The 20,378-nt window shown below is 34.2% G+C and overlaps 1 protein-coding gene across 3 annotated transcripts; it reads right to left on the bottom strand.

Moving 5' to 3' along the window:
- Positions 1 to 2,442: 2,442 nt before the first annotated feature.
- On the bottom strand, positions 2,443 to 20,341 carry LOC106063562 (guanine nucleotide exchange factor C9orf72-like). Of its 3 annotated transcripts, none has more exons than XM_056029798.1 (10): positions 20,227 to 20,341; positions 16,565 to 17,319; positions 15,900 to 16,043; positions 15,663 to 15,725; positions 15,068 to 15,172; positions 13,732 to 13,977; positions 11,879 to 12,069; positions 7,093 to 7,156; positions 6,402 to 6,511; positions 2,443 to 5,280 (listed from the first exon to the last, which is right to left on the bottom strand). In XM_056029798.1, exons 2-10 carry the CDS (start codon positions 16,904 to 16,906, stop codon positions 5,100 to 5,102), a joined length of 1,446 nt encoding a protein of 481 aa, XP_055885773.1. In that variant the 5' UTR covers positions 16,907 to 17,319; positions 20,227 to 20,341; the 3' UTR covers positions 2,443 to 5,099. The 3 variants fall into 3 exon arrangements, with proteins under 3 accessions (XP_055885773.1, XP_055885772.1, XP_055885774.1); XM_056029797.1 differs by lacking the exon at positions 20,227 to 20,341 and adding an exon at positions 19,551 to 19,710; XM_056029799.1 differs by lacking the exons at positions 2,443 to 5,280; positions 20,227 to 20,341 and adding exons at positions 5,562 to 5,646; positions 19,551 to 19,710.
- Positions 20,342 to 20,378: the final 37 nt, after the last annotated feature.

The raw sequence follows: 20,378 nt of genomic DNA, 5'->3' as shown, positions 1-20,378 counted from the left end.
CTTTAAATAAGAGAGCCTTTACAAAAAAAAAAAAAATTAAATCAACTAGATAATCATTATATGACATCAGATATGCCAGGTTCACATGTAACCTCACCTTCATTTTCATCTATCCTTTGGTCTGCTGGACCGTTGGGGCTCACAAGATTGGTCAACCTTCTTTCTCCATTTTTATCTGTCTTTGATAGAATTTCATTCTGATATTCTTTCTGAAAATATTGAAACCTGAGTGGACCACTTCGGGACCGATTTTGAGTTTGGGTTTCCACACAAACTGTAATTGTAACCTTGTTTATTAGGCCTATGTTGTAACGGTTGTAATGTTTTTGTAATGCACACATTTCCTAAGGGATAAAGATATATTCTTAGGCTATTTTTTTTTATAATTATTATGGAAATGAATTAATTTTCATTCTCTGGCACTGTCATGGTCGAGCTTCGTTAAAGAGAAACAAAATTCATTGCAGTCCTTTGAACAGTGTCCACTTAGAAATGTTCTGATGCTGTGGTTTATCTGCAGCAGTACTGTCCTTTGACAGGTAATAAGGATTCTCTTAGGAATGCTTAGGGAGATTTTGCCGAGGTGTCTCACTACATTTATTTGTACGGAAGAACGATTTGATCATTTTAATATTCATTTCTCTCGTCCATTTTATTATGGAATGATTAACAGACCCTGAAAATGGCATCCTAGTTTAAAATCACAAAAAAAAAAAAAAAATGATTGACACTAAACGGACACTGGGCTTGTAATATCGTTTAAGTGTTAAGGTTATTCTCAAAAACCTGTTCTGGAATATCGAAATGACAAATGCCAACAAAAGATGTCATTTAGTAGCTGGGAAACAGAAATAGGACCAAAACTAAGCTAATCACCGAAGTTTCTGTGCCAAACTAGACTTTGATTGAATTGTCATTTGAGGACCAAACTATGCTTGAATTGCAATAGAGAAAATCTCCTATGGGCTCATCTCAATTTGCATTCTCAAAGTAGCCTCTACACATTTTTAGTTTCTCACTAGATCACGAAACGGAAACATTTTATAATTTAAATTGAATCATACATGTATTTAAAACAACTAATAAACTCCACGTGGGTTTTAGTTGACTGAAATTAGTAACTCTATGCTCCCTCCCTATGGCAGAAACTTGACAACGCCCCTGATCTAGGCTAAACTATTAATGAGACCCGCAATTTATGTAAAACGTTTTAAAAGACACATGCACACCTAAGGTCTGGTTTGTGTGGAAGGAGTGTGCCCATTGAATAAGCAAGTGTCAAGATCTACTGTCTACAGACGTCCATCATGCTCTGTCTACCTGTTTCCTTGAGGTGCAGCACACTGGGATGCCTTGGTTAATCTTATACTAATTGTCTCCCTTGTTTATTTAGAGACATTTTGTAACTTCAAAAAAAAAAAAAGGCTTATATTCAGTGCTGCTGTTCCACTTTACTGCAACTGTCATTTGTCACTAGGTCCAGATTCTTTACAATTCCTTACTGTATTTGATTATGGTGCTCATACGGCAAGATTGATCAAATTTAGCGATTTAATTTGAATATTAAAGAAAATAATTAAAGGGAGTTAGCCTAGTCTGATTACTGTGCTGGGAGGTGAGCAGTTTGTCTTAAACTTAAGGTGTGAGAGGCCTTCTGGAGAAACACCAAAAATAAAATACAAAGGTTTGATAGAAAGTAGCAGTTTCTCGCAAATTGCAGCGTTTAGAAAGCGAATCTGTCAAAACCGCTTTTTTTTTTTGCAAACACATATGCGGTAAAAGGAATCTAGTACGAAATTTCATACGAATCCTTACAGTTGAGATCTCTTGAATAGAAGTCAGTCAGTGAGTGGTATTTTGCGTTGATAATATAGATACTGAGCTTAGTATTACCAACAAAAATACTAGAGGGATCTAAATCATTTAGCATTTGATTTTTTTTTTTATTTTTAGATACAAACTTGTTATTAAAAAAAAATTATTATACACTTTTTAAAATAATCACTCTGACAGCTTGAGTGTCAAACAAAATTGCCCTTGAGAGTTGTACATAGCAAACTTTTGAAACCATCTTTCATCTTTGTAGCTTTAATGATTATCTTTATCTTATCTTATAAATGACAAACGTTCCTACTTAACAGAAGATAATGTCACACTCGTACCCATGAGCCAATCTAGTCATTTATGTTAATTAGAGACTTAAACTCTGTTAAGTCATTGGTTTTCCTGGCTGATTCAGGCAACCCGTTCCATGCTTTAAAAGCACTAGGGAAGAAGGAGCACTTGTACGAATTGGAATCAACCAGGAAAACCAACGATTTAGCAGAGTTATTGTAGACTAGATTGATACATGAATTCGCTTAGGATGTAATTATTTTCTATTTTGTAGTAGCATTTGAAATTATAAGATGGTAAACAATTGTTGAACAATAATAATATTCATTACTTTAGTATTAAATCACATTTTATTAATTTAACACAATGTCACTAATATCTATCTAATAGTATTGTTATAAAATGATTCAGCCAATAGAGCATTTTATTAAATTGTATGCTACAGTGTAAGAAAAGTGAAAGATGAAATTCAGACAATCTAATGATTGATGTACAACCAGTGGACAAAAAAAAAAAACAACAACCAAAATTCATATTTCCATTTTTTGTTTAAATTAAACTCTTCATCCCACAATCAACAAATTATTTTTATTTATTTAAACTTTTAGCGAAATTGCAAGAAGTAAAAAAACAAAAAGAACAAAAGTGTATTTCAAACATAAGACAAAATTAGACAACAAAATCATCCAAGAAATGTACACAAACAGTCATGACTTATCACTTGTAGAGGCCTAATGATTCCCTAAGTCATGACTTATCACTTGTAGAGGCCTAATGATTCCCTAAGTCATGACTTATCACTTGTAGTATGTAGAGGCCTAATGATTCCCTAAGTCATGACTTATCACTTGTAGAGGCCTAATGATTCCCTAAGTCATGACTTATCACTTGTAGTATGTAGAGGCCTAATGATTCCCTAAGTCATGACTTATCACTTGTAGTATGTAGAGGCCTAATGATTCCCAAACACTCTCAGTACATCAAAACAAAAAAAATACTTTGTTTCAACTTAAAGACTAAATACTTATAAAAAAAAGAATTTTTTTTCATTCTAAGCTTTCAATGTTATTTTCATGCTGAAATCATGAACAAGAGAAAAAAAATTACTTTGTAATAACAAAATGATCCTGATACTAGTTTGGCTCGTGGGTATGACCTATACAATTGCTCTTGATATTCTTCCATATTAAGTTAGCATAGAAGGGACAAGCATGAAGACACACAATAACATTTTAATGTTGCATCAAAATGATTAGTTGTTTTTTCATTTATTTGATATAGTAAAAGGATAAGAATGGAGAAAGAAGGTCAACGAGTCTTGCATGGTGCCCCAACAGTCCAATAGACTAAGGGATAGGTAAAGGTAAAAACCAAATCAGTGAAAAATTGTAATACTGTACTAAGTTCAAACAGTAATAAAAAAAAAATCACAAAATACTACTTGCAAACTGTTGATGTGTAAAACAGAGGCAAGGGTTATTGGGATCACATCAAGAAGCAATAATTCTGGTAAGAATAATCTGCTAGTTCTTTAACATGGACATGTAAAATGTGTTCTAAGATATGATTTAGTTACTTTAGCATTCAATATGAATAAGCAGCTCATCCAATAAGCCTCTGGTCTAAAGAATTGAATTCAATCTTATTTTACAAACGAATGAGAAAATTTATAAAATAATTTTAAAAAGTTGAGCTATCCAAAATATTCTCACAATGTTGAATAATGACAAATTATTGTATCAGACACACAATTGGAAGAAATGAAAAAACAAAGAAATAGAAAATTATTTGATATCACATTGTGTTTTTAAATCAAATAAACAAAAATATATTAGCTTGTTGCAAGGCCATTTCAACAATAATATATAATATATTATGGAAAGAAAACAATTTAGAAAAGATAAAAATCTGTTAAAAAAACAAACAAATTAAAATAAAACAAAATAAAAAAAAAGAAACAGCTGAATGGCACTGTTTATCTGATAACTGAGGGTATTCAATAAATATCTGGACATTTGAACAGGGCATGTGAAGGTTTATAGCAAAAAAAACTAATGGTACTTAAATGTAAGAGAAAGTTTGCTTAAAAATGTTAGACAGCGGACTCCCATGTTTTAAATATAATTTCTAAGATAATGGGGCAGGGGAGAGGGTGGAGAGCAGAACAGAAATTCAGTGTCTGAGACTGACATGTAAGGACATTCAAGTAAGCTGGCATTGACCCACACAATGTTGGGACACTATAATGAATACTACTGCATAATAAATACCGGTAAGAAAATGGCGATGGCCCTGATAATCAACAGGGGTAGATAAGACCCTGATTTTCTATTAACCATTTGTTCCTATGGTCCTGGTGGTTCATAAGCAAACACTACAACTCTCGTCAATCCCAACAAGTTGACAAAGTAGTCCATGGCATAGATAGTTCCCATGCCTTAACACATTGACAACCTGTTTCATGAAGTGTGCTTTACATGATAAGAACCGAATTCATTGTAACATTATGATTAGTTTCATTAAACATAGGTGCAGTAAAACTGAAGCGTACAGTGCTATCTAGTAGGGGATCAGAAACTCTGGGCAATTAAGGATTGAAATTCTCTGAATTTATCAGGTGTATGTATAATCTTGCAGTAATAAAAATAATTATTGAGACAATAAATTATTAGTACTGCATTATTTCAACATTTTTATTGCAAGTTTATAATTTTTTATTAGTGAGTAGATATGGAAAAAGTATAATTAAAAAAGCTCTAACTTACAATTTTCAAAAAAGGTATTTAAATATAAACTGTTTCTTTTTGTACAGAAAAATGATTGATACCTGGATTAAACAAAAATAAAATCATCTGGATTGGAATATTGTTTGCACTTAGCAGGAAAAACAATCAAGTTATAATGACTTTAATAGAACTACAGCTAAATAGTTGCCTCTCTCTTTCATTGTAAAGCTTATAAATTAGATAAAAAAAAACTTAAGGCTATAAAACATCAGCTGGGTTAGGAAGATATTCTGTATCATATTTCTTTTCTCCGAGCAGATAGTGGTAAATGCCAGGTTTCATTTTGTCAGCTACTGCCAATGTAATACGAAAATCTCCCTCCAACTGAAGTCCAAGGTCCTGTTTAATTCGTTTGACACTGATACGAGCCCCGGAGGTCCTGAAAGGATAATGAAAATTGGAATGATGAATTAACTTAATGACAATGAAAATATGAACTGGTAAGATAAATGCAAGTACATGAGAATGGTCAAATAGAAATAACTACACATCTTATAAAAATGGCAGTTTGAAGGTATTGAATTGAAAAAAAAATAATACACTGATACGAGCCCCGGAGGTCCTGAAAGGATAATGAAAATTGGAATGATGAATTAACTTAATGACAATGAAAATATGAACTGGTAAGATAAATGCAAGTACATGAGAATGGTCAAATAGAAATAACTACACATCTTATAAAAATGGCAGTTTGAAGGTATTGAATTGAAAAAAAAATAATACACTGATACGAGCCCCGGAGGTCCTGAAAGGATAATGAAAATTGGAATGATGAATTAACTTAATGACAATGAAAATATGAACTGGTAAGATAAATGCAAGTACATGAGAATGGTCAAATAGAAATAACTACACATCTTATAAAAATGGCAGTTTGAAGGTATTGAATTGAAAAAAAAATAATACTACTTTGATATGACTTAGCTTTGAACTATTTAAAAAAAAATAATTTCAAATACAATGGATTGATGTTTGGCTATTGATGGATCAATTAAATACTTAACGGAGAGATTTCATTAAGTTTGTGGGACACACATTTGAGACTCAAAAAAATTCCTTGCTGAAGACTGGTGCAGACAACAAAAAGAGTACATAGACCTCCTGTAGACAACAGTTTTGTCTGCATCAGATCTGGCAAACTATGCAGGAAGCAACTAGGTCTGCATAATCACATGAACTACAAAACCCACCCTTTTTGTTGGACTCAAAGACAAGGTCTTATTCTTAAGAAGTCCAACGGCTAAGGAAAGTAATATTAAAATGTTCCCTTCACAGCAGAAACAATCAATTCTGTGCAAGACTGACAGCTAAAAGACTTAAAACAGGAGGTATTCTTTAGCAGTTGGAACTAGAAGAAAAACCATGCTTTGATCTAAATTTCTTAACTATTTGTAATTTAATTTAGAACACAATAAAAATAATATTTTTTAAATAAAAATATTGTACTGTTATAAAAGATAATTCAGTTTCAAAGTACAACAGGAAGAATAAAAAACATACACTTCTCCTTCTACATATTTTATAAGACAGAATGCTCGGCGCTGTAAAGAGTGCATAAAATGACGAACATATGCTTCTCGTACACCATAGTCAGGAGGCAATTTGTGAATCTAAAAGAGTAAACCAAAAAATATTATACTTTATTTTAACATGTTTTCGTCAATTAAGAATATTAACCCAAATTGCCATTATATTTAAAAGAAATAATAATATTAAGATGTTTGATTATGAACATGTAATAATAAGGGCTTGAAAAAAAATCTGACAATAGCCTCCCTCGTGAAGACAAAAGAAAGTGACAAACTTCACATCAAAATAAATTAAACATGCATTAATCGAGAGAGGTAGAAAGCAAGACTCAAAAAACAAAAAAAGGATGCAAACATTTTTATGTTAATGTTAACTGAATTGCTGAGCTGTAATATTTTTTAATTAGTTAATTTGGGTAAAAAAATGTTAAGTCCATTATTTACTATAAATTATTAAGTTAAAAGAATTTCGATTTAAGTCTAAATCAGAATTTAAATAAGAAAAAGTATTAAAAACAAAATTTAATTTTGAATAAATGCTACATCAATTTCAAAGCTTCTTGAATTACACTTAATTTCCTTATATATTTTAAATCATTCAAATTATTGTACAACTATAGTTCAACAATGATTTAAATCAAACAAAAATTGTAGAGACTTACATCTTCAATTAAATCTTTTATTATACTTTCAGGACTATTAACTGGCTGGTAAAACCTTGATGGACTGTGGTTAGAATTTACAAAGAAAATTAGTCTTATGTTAGACCAAATGAAATATTCACAAATATAATTTCTAGCACACAAATACTTTATCACTAAGGTTTACAGATGTCTGTCTGTCCTAGGTATCACCTACAAAGACCACATCACTAATGAGGAGATACCGAACAGAATCACAATGGCAACTGGGCCTCATGATGACCAGCTGACCACTGTCAAAAACAGACCAAAAATTTATGGCCTATCACAAGGACCTCAGTATCAGGAAAAAGAAGAAGAGGAAGACAGAGAAAGTGATGGGAAGACAACATAAAGGAATGGACAGGCCTGTCAATGAAATAGATTCTATTCAAGGCATAAGACAAAGGATTAGAAGCATGAGAAAAGGATTGACAGATCATGTGTGGAGCCTCAATCATTCAACAAACTAAGGGACAGGTGAAGGTCTGCTGTTCTATTTCTATGGAAATATTTTTGAGTCATTCTAGTCTTATAATATTAATATTGAAATGACTCTCACTATCCAGGCTGTAAACACTGCACCACATGACACTTCCAACTCAAAGAACTTGACAAATCAGGGCTCCAAATTACTAGCACTATAATGTCTAATAAATCACTGCTAATCCTGTACAATTGCCAACATGTAACATTGACTGTTTTGACTCTAATGGCCTCTCCGCCTTGTCCTGGGTTCAACTTTTCCAGACTGACTTCACACTGGACTCATTGTTTGGACTTGATCTTGAATCATATGTCTCATACTTGTGAAGTGACTCTGAATCTGAACTGAACCATCTTGACTGTGACCCCTTTTCTCTTTCTATAGGGTCCCCAAAGGGATTCTTGAAATCAATGGAACATAGCTTGTCTTTTCTGGATGATCACATGACCATATCTGATATGACAGGTAATGGTTATTTTTACACATCAGATATTTCCTGAAGTGTCACCATTCACCACAGTTGACAACTTGCCTAGCCCAGTCTGGTGTTATGTAAGTCAGCTAATTACACACATATGATTACTCCTTTATGCATGGCCACCGAAAATATAACAATGTTTTAACATTTTAGAAAAGAATTTTGGAAATACTACTAAATGATCATAGATATCTTTAATGCAATGTGTATCATCCAATAATTTAACTTTTATTGATTACTAAATATTGTTACGAATCTCACTATCCAGGCTCTCTGCAAACTGCACCATACACCACCAACTTAAAGAACTTGACAAGTCAGGGCTCCAAAATAACGTAAAGGTTTAATGTCCATAAATAACAGCCAATACTGTACAATTGGCAGCACTTAGAACAGTACAAATAGCTCTGCGATAACAAATATCTCTCCGATAACACCGTTTCGCCGTATCAAGTCTTGCACTGGCCTCTCCGTCTCGTTCCGGGCTTGCACTGGGTTCAACAGTTCGGGACTGACTTCACACACTTGGGCTCGTTGTGTCGGACTCGATCACAGACCAAGATCAAGACGCCGTTCGTCTCAACTGTACTTGACAGTACTCCGCACTGAACCGTCGTAATGCTCCGTACAGAACCACACCGTTGAACTGTGCTGTAGTCGACCGTGTTCTGAACTCCTGTCGTGAACCCGCTTTCTGAACCGTCTTGACTGCGACACCTCCGCTCTTTATATGGGGTCCCTACTGGCCTTCTAGAACCGGACAGAACGCCGCTCGATGTTTCTAGGTGGTCAGATGACTACAATTCTCGTGACGCTAATGAGCTCTGTTCACGACGGCGATTCTTCCCGAACCCTCTTGTTGACACTCGTCTCGGCCGATCGTCGTAACTCGTCATGGTTGACCGCTCGTCTAGCGCTGGCCTGGGGCGATTTGCGTCGGCTGACTACACTCACACCACTACCCCCATCTGTGCCACCACCAGGTTTATAACACTGCCCCCTCCTTAGATCTGTCCGTCCCGGACAGAATCAACATCATGACATTGTCTTTAAAGTTTCATCGCTGCAGGCGGGGGTCGATCAGTGGCAGTTGGCTTGCCTCTTGAGCTTGATGGAGCCATCCATGTTGCAGTCAGCAATGGTCGCTTCCTTCTTCTCCTCCAATTGGCCTTCACCTGGTTGCATGGACGTCTTGCGTGCATCGCCATCCACGTTGAATTCAGAAAACGTTTTCTTCTTCTCCTCCAGTTAGCCTTCATTTGGTTGCATCGATGTCGTTGTCGCATCGTCATCCATGTTGCACTCAACAAAAGTAGCCTTCTTCTTCTCCGCCAGTTGGTCTTCATGTGGCTGCAGTTATTTCTTGGTAGAATCACAATGCACGTTGGACTACGCAAACGCCGCCTTCTTCTTTTCCTCCAGTTGATCGTCCTCTTGTTGCAGTGACGTTGTGGTTGCATCGCTCTCTTGTCGGTCGGTACTGAGGACAGCCACTTGACACATGGAGAGGTATAGGATGTAAGGGCAGGGATTACCAAGATTGTTGACCAAAGAGGTGGCTTCATAGGGCTTTGCGAAGAAGGACTGGGATGGGCTTCAAATCCACAGGACAGGGAATTGTGGGACAGGTCATCATCTTCAGCCTTGTCTGGAGGGCATGCTCGTGGGGCAGGTTGGTAACACTTCACTTCATCTTCGGCCTCAGGCTCCATTCGGCTTTCTTCACCCTCATCAGGACCTCTCTCTCTCGTTTCAGTATCGGGCCAATCGCTTGTTGGTTTCAGACCTTGTCGATGACTTTCGTCTTGCAAATGTTCATCAACGTCAGGCTGCCTTGGATTCTCTTGACCACCATCAGGACTTTCCTCTCCAGTCTTAGCAGCTGGACCAACGTCAGGCTTCCTTGGGTTCTCTTGACAGCCATCAAGACTTTCATCTCCAGTCTTGGTAACTGGACCAACGTCTGTTGGGTCCGTACCTGGCTGGTATCTCTTGACTTGCATATGTCTCTCAACGGCTTCGTCAGGTTTCAATGGGTTCTCATGATCACCATCAGGGCTTCTCTCGCTGGTCTTAGAATCTGGGCAAACGTCAGTAGGGTCCAACCTTTGTAGGCCACTTTCAACATGCAAACGTTCCTCAGCAACATGTTTGGACGCGGAGCAAACATTCACTTGATCTGTCTTGCTGTTTGATGTGCTCATATCAGGTACAGCTGCATCACAAGCTTCTGTTGGACTATAGGCCGCTTCTCTTGTCTCTTCTTCGCTCTCTTTCTGATTCTCAGGTCTGTACTCCTTGTCTTCGGATTCACAGGCAGTACCACCTTCACCAACATTGCCGTTGTTACTGCTTATTGATTCACAGCATTGGGTGGGTAATAGTTCAATGTCCAACGATGGTGAATCTCCTTCATCTTTCAAGTCTCCTTGGTCGTACAAAGTTACTTCCACCACGCCCATTGTTTTCACCACGGGGCTCGTCACTTCCTTCGCTGAGGTACACATCTTTTTAATCTCTCTACAGAACTCCTCGGTGTTCTTCTTCAATGTCACACTCATCTCGTCTAGCATAACTGCCATCTGTTTCTGCATGATACTGGTACTGGTGATCTGTTGCTGCATGCTACTGGTGAGCTGTTCCAGCAAGTTAGGTTCGACTTCAAAAAGATATGTGTCCGGATCTTCTTTTTCTTCCAACATGTCTTCTCGGAGGCGTGCTTGTAAAGTTTCCTTGTTACCATATACCTTCAGCCTTCGTCCACGGAGTTCTTCCTTCAGTTCTCTAAATTCAAGTTCGTACAGCAGTTTCAGACGAGCCATAGTAGATCCGATCCAATCCGATTCCGAACCTATCCCACTTCTGACACCAGTGTTACGAATCTCACTATCCAGGCTCTCTGCAAACTGCACCATACACCACCAACTTAAAGAACTTGACAAGTCAGGGCTCCAAAATAACGTAAAGGTTTAATGTCCATAAATAACAGCCAATACTGTACAATTGGCAGCACGTAGAACAGTACAAATAGCTCTGCGATAACAAATATCTCTCCGATAACACCGTTTCGCCGTATCAAGTCTTGCACTGGCCTCTCCGTCTCGTTCCGGGCTTGCACTGGGTTCAACAGTTCGGGACTGACTTCACACACTTGGGCTCGTTGTGTCGGACTCGATCACAGACCAAGATCAAGACGCCGTTCGTCTCAACTGTACTTGACAGTACTCCGCACTGAACCGTCGTAATGCTCCGTACAGAACCACACCGTTGAACTGTGCTGTAGTCGACCGTGTTCTGAACTCCTGTCGTGAACCCGCTTTCTGAACCGTCTTGACTGCGACACCTCCGCTCTTTATATGGGGTCCCTACTGGCCTTCTAGAACCGGACAGAACGCCGCTCGATGTTTCTAGGTGGTCAGATGACTACAATTCTCGTGACGCTAATGAGCTCTGTTCATGACGGCGATTCTTCCCGAACCCTCTTGTTGACACTCGTCTCGGCCGATCGTCGTAACTCGTCACGGTTGACCGCTCGTCTAGCGCTGGCCTGGGGCGATTTGCGTCGGCTGACTACACTCACACCACTACCCCCATCTGTGCCACCACCAGGTTTATAACAATATCTTATTCTATTTTGCAGAAACTAACTTTGCTTACAAACTAAATGCACTTTTATTGGTAATGTAATTTTGTTACTATCCTAATAGGAGTCATTGATTGTCTACTATTAACAGGTAACTTAATGGACAAATTGCATTGCATTTTAAAATACCCTGGTAGTTAAAAAAAAAAATCAAACAAACCTGTTTCCATAACCTTCTTCACCTTCGTACAATTCCCTTAACTCTTCTAATAAAGTTTCATAACTGAGGCGCCGGTGATCTAGTACAGAACTGGATTGCATTACTTCCCTTCGCTCTACATCTATGATAGTAGTGGGATATTGACTGCATAGCAAATCTCTTACTGATAAATTGTAAGAGCCATCTGGATTCTGAACAAAATTAATAAAAGTATAGATTGTAATGACAGTGTAAGTGAATTAGAGCCTCCACAGGCTGAAGAGTCACAGCAATGTATAAATGTAAAAGAAAAATATTTAAGTTTCAAAACTTTCAATGTATTTAGTAAGGAAGGTGTAATCACAAGGCATGTATGTGAATTGTAGGAGCAAGGCTAAATTTTTAGTTCTCTAGAACATTTCAGTCTTACAGTAAATTTATAATAAGAAAATGACCCTTGATTTTCTGATATCATGGTTAACAAGTTCTTATGTAGAGTAAAAAAAAAAAGGAGGGGGAGGGGAGCTTTAATTAGTGAAAGGATCAGACAGGGTTTTTATGTCTAATGTGTGACTATTTGTCCCTTTTATGAAGTTATTGGACATCTGGAATTCTTGAACATAGTCAGTTCAGTTCATTTTGTTGAAATATATCTTGACTCTATGCTAAGAGTTATTTCTTTTGTCAAGAGAACTTTCATTAGAAGAGTGAGAGAGAGCAAGGTACCTCAATGCATAGAACATATGAAAATACATCCTGTCTGTAAATGACTGGACTGGAATTAGTTTGTTTTATATTTTGGATGTTCCTTCAGAGTTGAAGATAATCTACTTCAAAATCAAAATGATGAGGGATGGCTGTGGGCAGGGTATGAACCCAGGACTATGGAGACAATTGAACAACAGTCCAGCATGCATACCACAAGATCAGACAGCCATCCCATTTGTAAGTTTACCTACCAGTAATCAAATCCCTAGATGTACCTATCTACAACCATTCTAAGGTGACAGATACAGAGGCAGTTCTGGACAGGTGTTCCAAGTCCAGTTTATATTTTAGTATTAAGTATGAAAAGAGTATCAATATAAGTATATTGAAGTTTTAATTCTATTAAATTCTATTAATTCCTTTATTGACTCAAACAAATGTATCAATGAACTTTGTAATGGATTTATATTTCCTACTCTGAATGTTATCATTATTCTAATTATTATTTGTGAATAAAAAATAAAATGAATAAAAAATATATTCTATAAAAGAACTGAGTTACAAAGTTACATTCATCTGAGAGTATGGATGACTGAAAATAATTTCTGTATTACTTAAACGTTTCTTCTTAACCACTTATACAAAGCTAGACCACAAATTGAAGATGTAAATAATTAATTATCTACAGAAGTGTGTGAGTAAGTCAGGTTCCTATCCTTTAATCAATGGACAATTAAGTGGTGGCCAAGAGTAAGCATATCAAGAGAGCTATTATATATTTAAAAACTATCTGCAAATAGAAAACTTTAAAATATTAAACAATGTTCATTTTTCTTTTAAAAATTATGGTAACTGCCTCTCTAAAACTTTAGCAGCCTTTTTTTTTTAATGCTTCTATCCTCAAGCACATACACTAATAGTAAGTATGCCATTAAAATTTGACTGAAACAGAAAAGCTTTGAGAGCTCTGTGCTCATTGCAACCAAATGGAAAATAAGAGGTTTTCTAATAAATGTATATGGGGAATCAAAACTTTAAAAAATATAACTTGATGTAAAAAATATGTAATTTGTTTGTCTAGAGTTTAAATATATAATTAATTTTTAAAAATATCAATGTGTGACAAAAAACAAAATTATCCAATCAAAATGATTCTATTCTCTAACCTTTGTACATCCCTGTACACAAAGATCTTGGTAATAAGGCCATTTCTTTCCTTTTAGAGCTGCCCTAGAGCAGAATCTCTCACTGTCCCAGCAGAACAAGCCCAAAGTATAGACCAGTATGTTAACTCTCTCATCGTTCAAGCCCATCACAACACTACGGCTAAAGGTCATTAAGTGGGAAGCTATCACAGATCTCAGAAAGTCTTGCTCAATTGAATTGGAGGGATGGAAGGCTGTGTAACTAAGCTGAAAGAAATTGTCCTCTATTATACTCTTGAAACAATTATAATTTCTTAGTCTTCCACATTTTCTGAAGCATAAGAAAATCAAAGGGATACAAAAATAAAAATGTATTTAAATAATTTTAACTTTAGGAGCACAAATAGAGCACAACTAAAATTGTTAAGAAGATGTCAAGGGAAAAACAGGACAAGCTTTGTGTTTATATTAAGCTGTAAGTTTAGTTCTAAAGATATTTCAGCTTTAGATTTTGAAAACAAAACAAAAATCAATTATTTCAAAAGTTATGAACTATCACAAGGTCATTGCTCTAAAATAATGGAGATAAAAAGAAAAGTATGGTAACTTTTTTTAAAGAATTTATTTTTCACAATAATACCTATAAAGGCTATAGATGTTCAACATTTTAAATATTTCGCAAATTTCTAATTAAAGATCAATAACTTCTCTATATTTTCTTCAACAACTCCTGTATATTTTCTAATTATCATTACAACATTAATGTTTAGGCTAATCAGCGATGTTTGCTTTATGCAAAAGATTTTCCTTTCGTAAATTTTTATAACTTTAGATCTCTGAGTCAGATATAGTACAAGTGATCCCTTAGGGCATCATACCTGCTATTTCTTTATTACATGATAATATAATGTTAATTTAGTGTTGCATTTCTAATCCCTGCATTGCTATGTAGTCCAATTTTTGTTCTAAGATACATAAATCAAATGAAATCAGAAGCTAAAGCAAGAACCTACAAAAATGTGCAAACAGAACTAAATAATTATTACAGCATCAATTTGTATATTATAAAAAGTGACATGAAATTATAATGTCCCAAGTATAATGTCTTTTTAAATATCTAAGTAGAGATAGTTTTTAATCTTCCCATAATACAAATTGCATTCGAGCAAACAACTTAAGTTTCTTATCCTGATAATCCACTAAGACTGTATCAAAACAGATCTAGAAGATCTGATATTTGTTTAATTTTTTTTAATTTTGAAGGTATTAACAATTGATAAAAGTATACACTATATTAACTTTACTCAAAAGTAGCTTCTCTTTGCTGGATTTCTACTAGATTGAGTCCAATATGTACCTGTATAGTTGGGGGCAGCCCAACTGTTTGTAAAGATGAAAGCATTTCTAGACAAGACAGCAGCCAAGATGAAAGGTCTGCAAGGCCAGATGTTCCAAAATCTTTCTGTTGTAAAATGAAATTTTAGATAAAAACTATTTACTTTTTTTATAAACTTTAAATTTTATTTAAAAAAAAACAAGACATTTAAAACAGCTACAACAAACAACTACAACAACAACAAAATGAAAAGGGAAAGTTTTGCAGTTTATATTGAAAATTAATTTGCTTTTATCTCTCCTGAGGTGTTTTATTATTTCTGAAATCTCATTGGAGCCAGAAGTTATTTCGCGAATGGAGTATTGAGACTGAATCATTTCAGTTTATTTTATGTGGTTAGCAGAGGTGAGAGAGAGAGAGAGAGAGACAGGAAGTGAGGTTCTGCGTGTAAAAAGTGAGGTGTATTGTCATTGTTGGAATAAGGGAATAAAATGTTGAACAAGTTCTTTTTTTTTTGTCAAAGTATCTGGATCTATCATGTAAGAAGACTATTAGCAATAAAATATCTTAAAAGCTGTAACACATACACTTTCAATTTTCGTTATATTGTACAAACCTTAGCACACAGCACTCTTAATTTTGCCACGATTCTAGAGAACCAAGAATGGATTAGATCAGCCTGTTGGTAAAAAAAAGAACAATTTTTAAAATGTTTTTTTAGGAATGGAATGGAAGAGTCATTCTAAATGTTTGTGTGTGTATAAAAACTACATTTATGAGTAATTTGTAAATGTTAAATCTATTTTAGACACAATGATTTAGATTCCAAGATGACTTCTAATTTAAAACTGACCTGATGCAAGTAAATTGTAAGTTCCGAATTGGGGATGATAAGAGCTAAAGACTGTAATGAAATACAGCGGCTGCCCTGAGCAGAGAAAATGAACGCTGGAATTATCACACCTTTATCTGGAATGTCAACAAACTTAATATCAACCTGCAAAAAGAAATGTTTAAATTTGTTTAATTTTTTTTAAATAGAGCAATGAACAGACTAATGGAAAGAATACTATACAGAAATATGAAATTTTCAAATAAAGAAATATATATATTTGTTGTTTAATTTTCATGAACGTTCATATGTACAGGCATCTAAAACTTTTTTTTCTGAATTTAAGTACAATTGAAATTTAATACAGAATTAGCAATGATTTTTACCTTGGTTTTTACTTTAAAATTTTTAAAAAATTTTCTTACAAAAATTTAAAACTAAAAGTTTTAATTGAATTTTAAAATGGTAAAATATCTGAAAAACAAGAATCATATATTTTTATGTTCATAAAGGTTAAGTAAACGTACAGCAATAATATTATATTCCTTTACTTTGGATGATATTAAAATTGTAATAATGTTTAAAAACATAAAAATTAATACTGGTGCTTTTATTTAAAACTACAACTATTTAAAAGTGTCAATCATAAAATCTTTATAAATGTACAATTTCATAAAAGAACAAACCTGACTAGTATGCACATCTCTGCAAATTTCTCCGCTGAGAACTTGACCTGTGACAAATCTCAGGATATTTGTATGGGGCTGTGGCCGTCCTGTCACATACCAAACATGGTCTAGACGAGGACCCAGAATGTTATCCCACTGACAAAGTATCAGAGCATCAATGTAGCTGTGTTCAATGTTTGGGATTGCTGACACAGTATAGGTTGAGCTAGGGCTCAGTGGTGTTAGTGAGTTGTCATCAAAGTCTGATTTGTAAGAATCTTCTGATGTAATTGTCATTACACCAGAATCAAGTGATAAGCTTTTAGAACTACAGCTATGTTTAATGCTAGCAGTTGCCATAGCAAAAGCAAAAATAGAAAATATTGGCTACTATTGAAAACAAAGAGACATGTTATTAGATTTGATAAATCGCTTTTAATTCTTTCTGAAGTCTTAATGATTCCACTAGAAAGTTGGCAATGATAAGGTCAATGAAAATGAAGCTGAAGGCCATCATGGAAAGTGATGTCATAAGGTCTTGTTGAGTCTGAGATGTGTTTGTCATAAGCATTATCACCAACACAAAGGAAAGTACAACGACTGAAAAAAATGCGTAGTTCACGCAAAGAATAACCAAAGCTTCTCTGTTAACTAATTGCATGCTGACACTCAAATGAAGAATTGCTGCCTCATTCCAAAGCATTTACTGGAAGGCTGACATGACAAGTTCACATTTCTATATATAGCCCTTCATCTTTTCTCAATAGCATAGTCTGTAAAAAATAAATTAAAAAAAAAAACATTTTAAGCTATTTCATAAAACTAATACTGCAAATATGTATTAGAAATTTAAAACAATAAATCAATTTTTTTTTTTTTACATTTTTGCCAATGTTTAGAAAACTAAACTATTTAATTAAGTGATGCCATTTCATCTTTTAAGCAAGATGTTTCATACTGTTTTTGTGAAGGGCATCTGCAACAAGATTGATTCAAAATGTCCCAATGCAATTTTAGAGTCTATATTGGTTTTTTCAAGGGTTAAATGTCTCTCATACTTCAGTATCAATCTCCAATTTTTCTTATTATTAATGAAAGCAACGGGAAGACACCATAAAAGAATGGAGGGGCCTGTCATATTACTGGAAGAGATTCTATCCAAGGTGAAAGAGGAAAGACAGTCAAAAAATCTTGCATGGTCCCCTAACAGGTTCAACAGACTTAGGGCTTAGGATAGATGAAAGAGGTTATGTGTCCTATCTGTTTATGAATTTATGTACTTATTTACAATCTATACTATAATCTAGTAAGTATACTATAGTATAAGTATAAATAATAATAATAATAAATATAATTTTATAATAAGATTCTAGAGTAAGACTAGGTCTAGATCTTATCATCTAGAATCTTGAGTTTGGGGGTCCCAAACAGAGGATGCATATTCTATTATTGGCCTAACCAAGGTTAAATAACATTTTAGTTTTATGTTCTTATTTTATTTATAGAAATTTCTTTTAATAAACCATAGTGCTTTGTTTGATTTTTTGATAGTTTCATCAATATGGGGATTCCATGACAATTTTTCATTTATTATAACACCTAGGTATTTTGCGTTTTTAGTTTGTGTTACTGGTTTACCATGAATAAGATAAGTGGAATTAATTTGTTTTAGCTTTTTTGTTACTCTTAATAACTGAAATTTTTCTGGGTGGAAAGACATGCTCCAATTTGATTCCCATTTCTGTAATTCATCTAATTCTCTTTGTAAAATTTCTGTATCTTGTGTTGTTTTTATTGTTCTATATATTATGCAATCGTCTGCGAATAATCTGACTTTTGTTCGTAGTGGACCTAAGACTGTTCCTTGAGGTACGCCTGAGTTTACTGTTATTGGTGTTGATTTAGAGCCATTTATTATTACAGTTTGTTCTCTCTAGGCATTTAACTTCAATCAATGTACCAAGCTCACTCCAAACTTTTGCCCATTTATTCTCTATAAAAAACAACAACAAAAAAATAAATAATATTTAATAAGATCATTAACATTGATGTCCAAAACTGGCTGTTTGAAATAAATTTTGGTAAGAAAATTGTAATTTAATTCAAACACCCTATTAATTTTTTTTTTTATGGAATCAAACAACTTGGCTTATGAATCAAATAATTATAAAACAGCTCCAAAAACAGAATAAATATTGCCGGGCTCATTAGCATAGACTTAGCCAACCAAAAAATATAGTCTTAACCCTAGGAAAAGGTAAAGTCATCCGGGTAACATAGGAAAAAACAACAACCTGACTTACACATTTGAAATTCTTTTTTCTTACATAAAAAGACAGCTAAATGGAAGGAAATGGGTCAGAATCATTGGAAAATGGACAAGCACATTATACAAAGAGCACGCTAGTTTCATATTATATAATATATATCAAAAAAAAAATTTAATGATTATAAATTAATGACCACAAAAACAGCGCGCGAATGTCCGAATTCATGTAAATTTTTTGTAATGTCCGGTCAGATAGCCGGATTAAATAAATTACTCTAGATTAGTCTAGATCTAGTTCTAGACTAGTGCCAATCCAATACTGAGTAACTGAGGGGGTACTACTAGAGTCAAGTCTAGTAACTATATTATATTATTAATTATTATAATTATAATTTCAATCTTCCAACTAGAGTCTAGATTCTATTTCTATTACTAGACTCTAGATAATTAAAGTATTAATAAAGATCATCTAAAATCTAAATTATTCTAAATTCTAATTAGAATATAAATTGACTAAATCTAGAACTAGAACTATTCAAGATTATGAAGATATATTCAATCATAATATTTAATATTCTCAGAATTCTGATTATTCATAGAGATAGGATCATACTTTTTCATAGATTATGATAGATCTATTATTTATTAAAATAATTAGATCTAAATCTATAAAAAAATATATGATATTATATTAAAATATGTGGTAATATTTATAACTACACTAACTACACTTACTAGACTATAGATCTAGATTCTACAGATCAGAAAGTAAATCTAGATCTAGAATGTCTAGATTTATATAGATCTAGATATCTATAGACGTCTAGACTGTCTTAAGAACTTAAGACTATAAACTCTAAAGTGAGAAGGGCTGAAGTTCTAGTTTACAAAACCATAATATCTGACCTATGTAACTAGGCTTATGTCACTGACCTATAGATCTAGCTCTAAATCAATAATGTACATCACTATTTTTATCGGCTCGAGTAGATCTAGGTGAAAAACTGCTATTTAGCTTACATGTATGGAATTATGGAAATAACAATCTAGATCTAGAGTCTCAAAAACTATAGATCTATCTATTAGTGGAAAGAAAAAGTATAGAATGGCTGCCTGGTCGTGTGGTTTGCGCACTGGACTGTTAGTGTCGTTCAGATTTATCAATGGTCCCGGGTTCAAACCCTACCCGCTCCCATCCCCCGTCGTCCTGCGGGAGGTTTGGATTAGGAAGTAAACTATCTTCAAGTTCAACTCTGAAGGAACATCCGAAACGTAAAACAAACAAACAGAATCTAGATCTAATTTATCTTAAAAGCTAGATAAGTCGATCATAAGTCATTAAGTCTAAGTTCAAAGTTGACTAGATCTAGATCTAGTGACAGTTTGATTATTATTGAAAATTCAGTTTCACCATATGCTCGGTTGTTCATATATCTACATCAGCAACCTAACTCTAAAAATTATTGAAATAGATTTAGATCCAAATCTAAAGCCAATTCAAGTAAACGAGATATGTGATTATGAAAAAACAAAACAAAAAATAATTTTGTATTGGTAGACAAA

This window comes from Biomphalaria glabrata, chromosome 5 (genome assembly GCF_947242115.1).
Source record: "Biomphalaria glabrata chromosome 5, xgBioGlab47.1, whole genome shotgun sequence".
Lineage (NCBI taxonomy): Eukaryota > Metazoa > Mollusca > Gastropoda > Planorbidae > Biomphalaria > Biomphalaria glabrata.
Note: the sequence above shows the minus strand (reverse complement) of the source record. Positions and strands in the feature narration are given on the sequence as shown.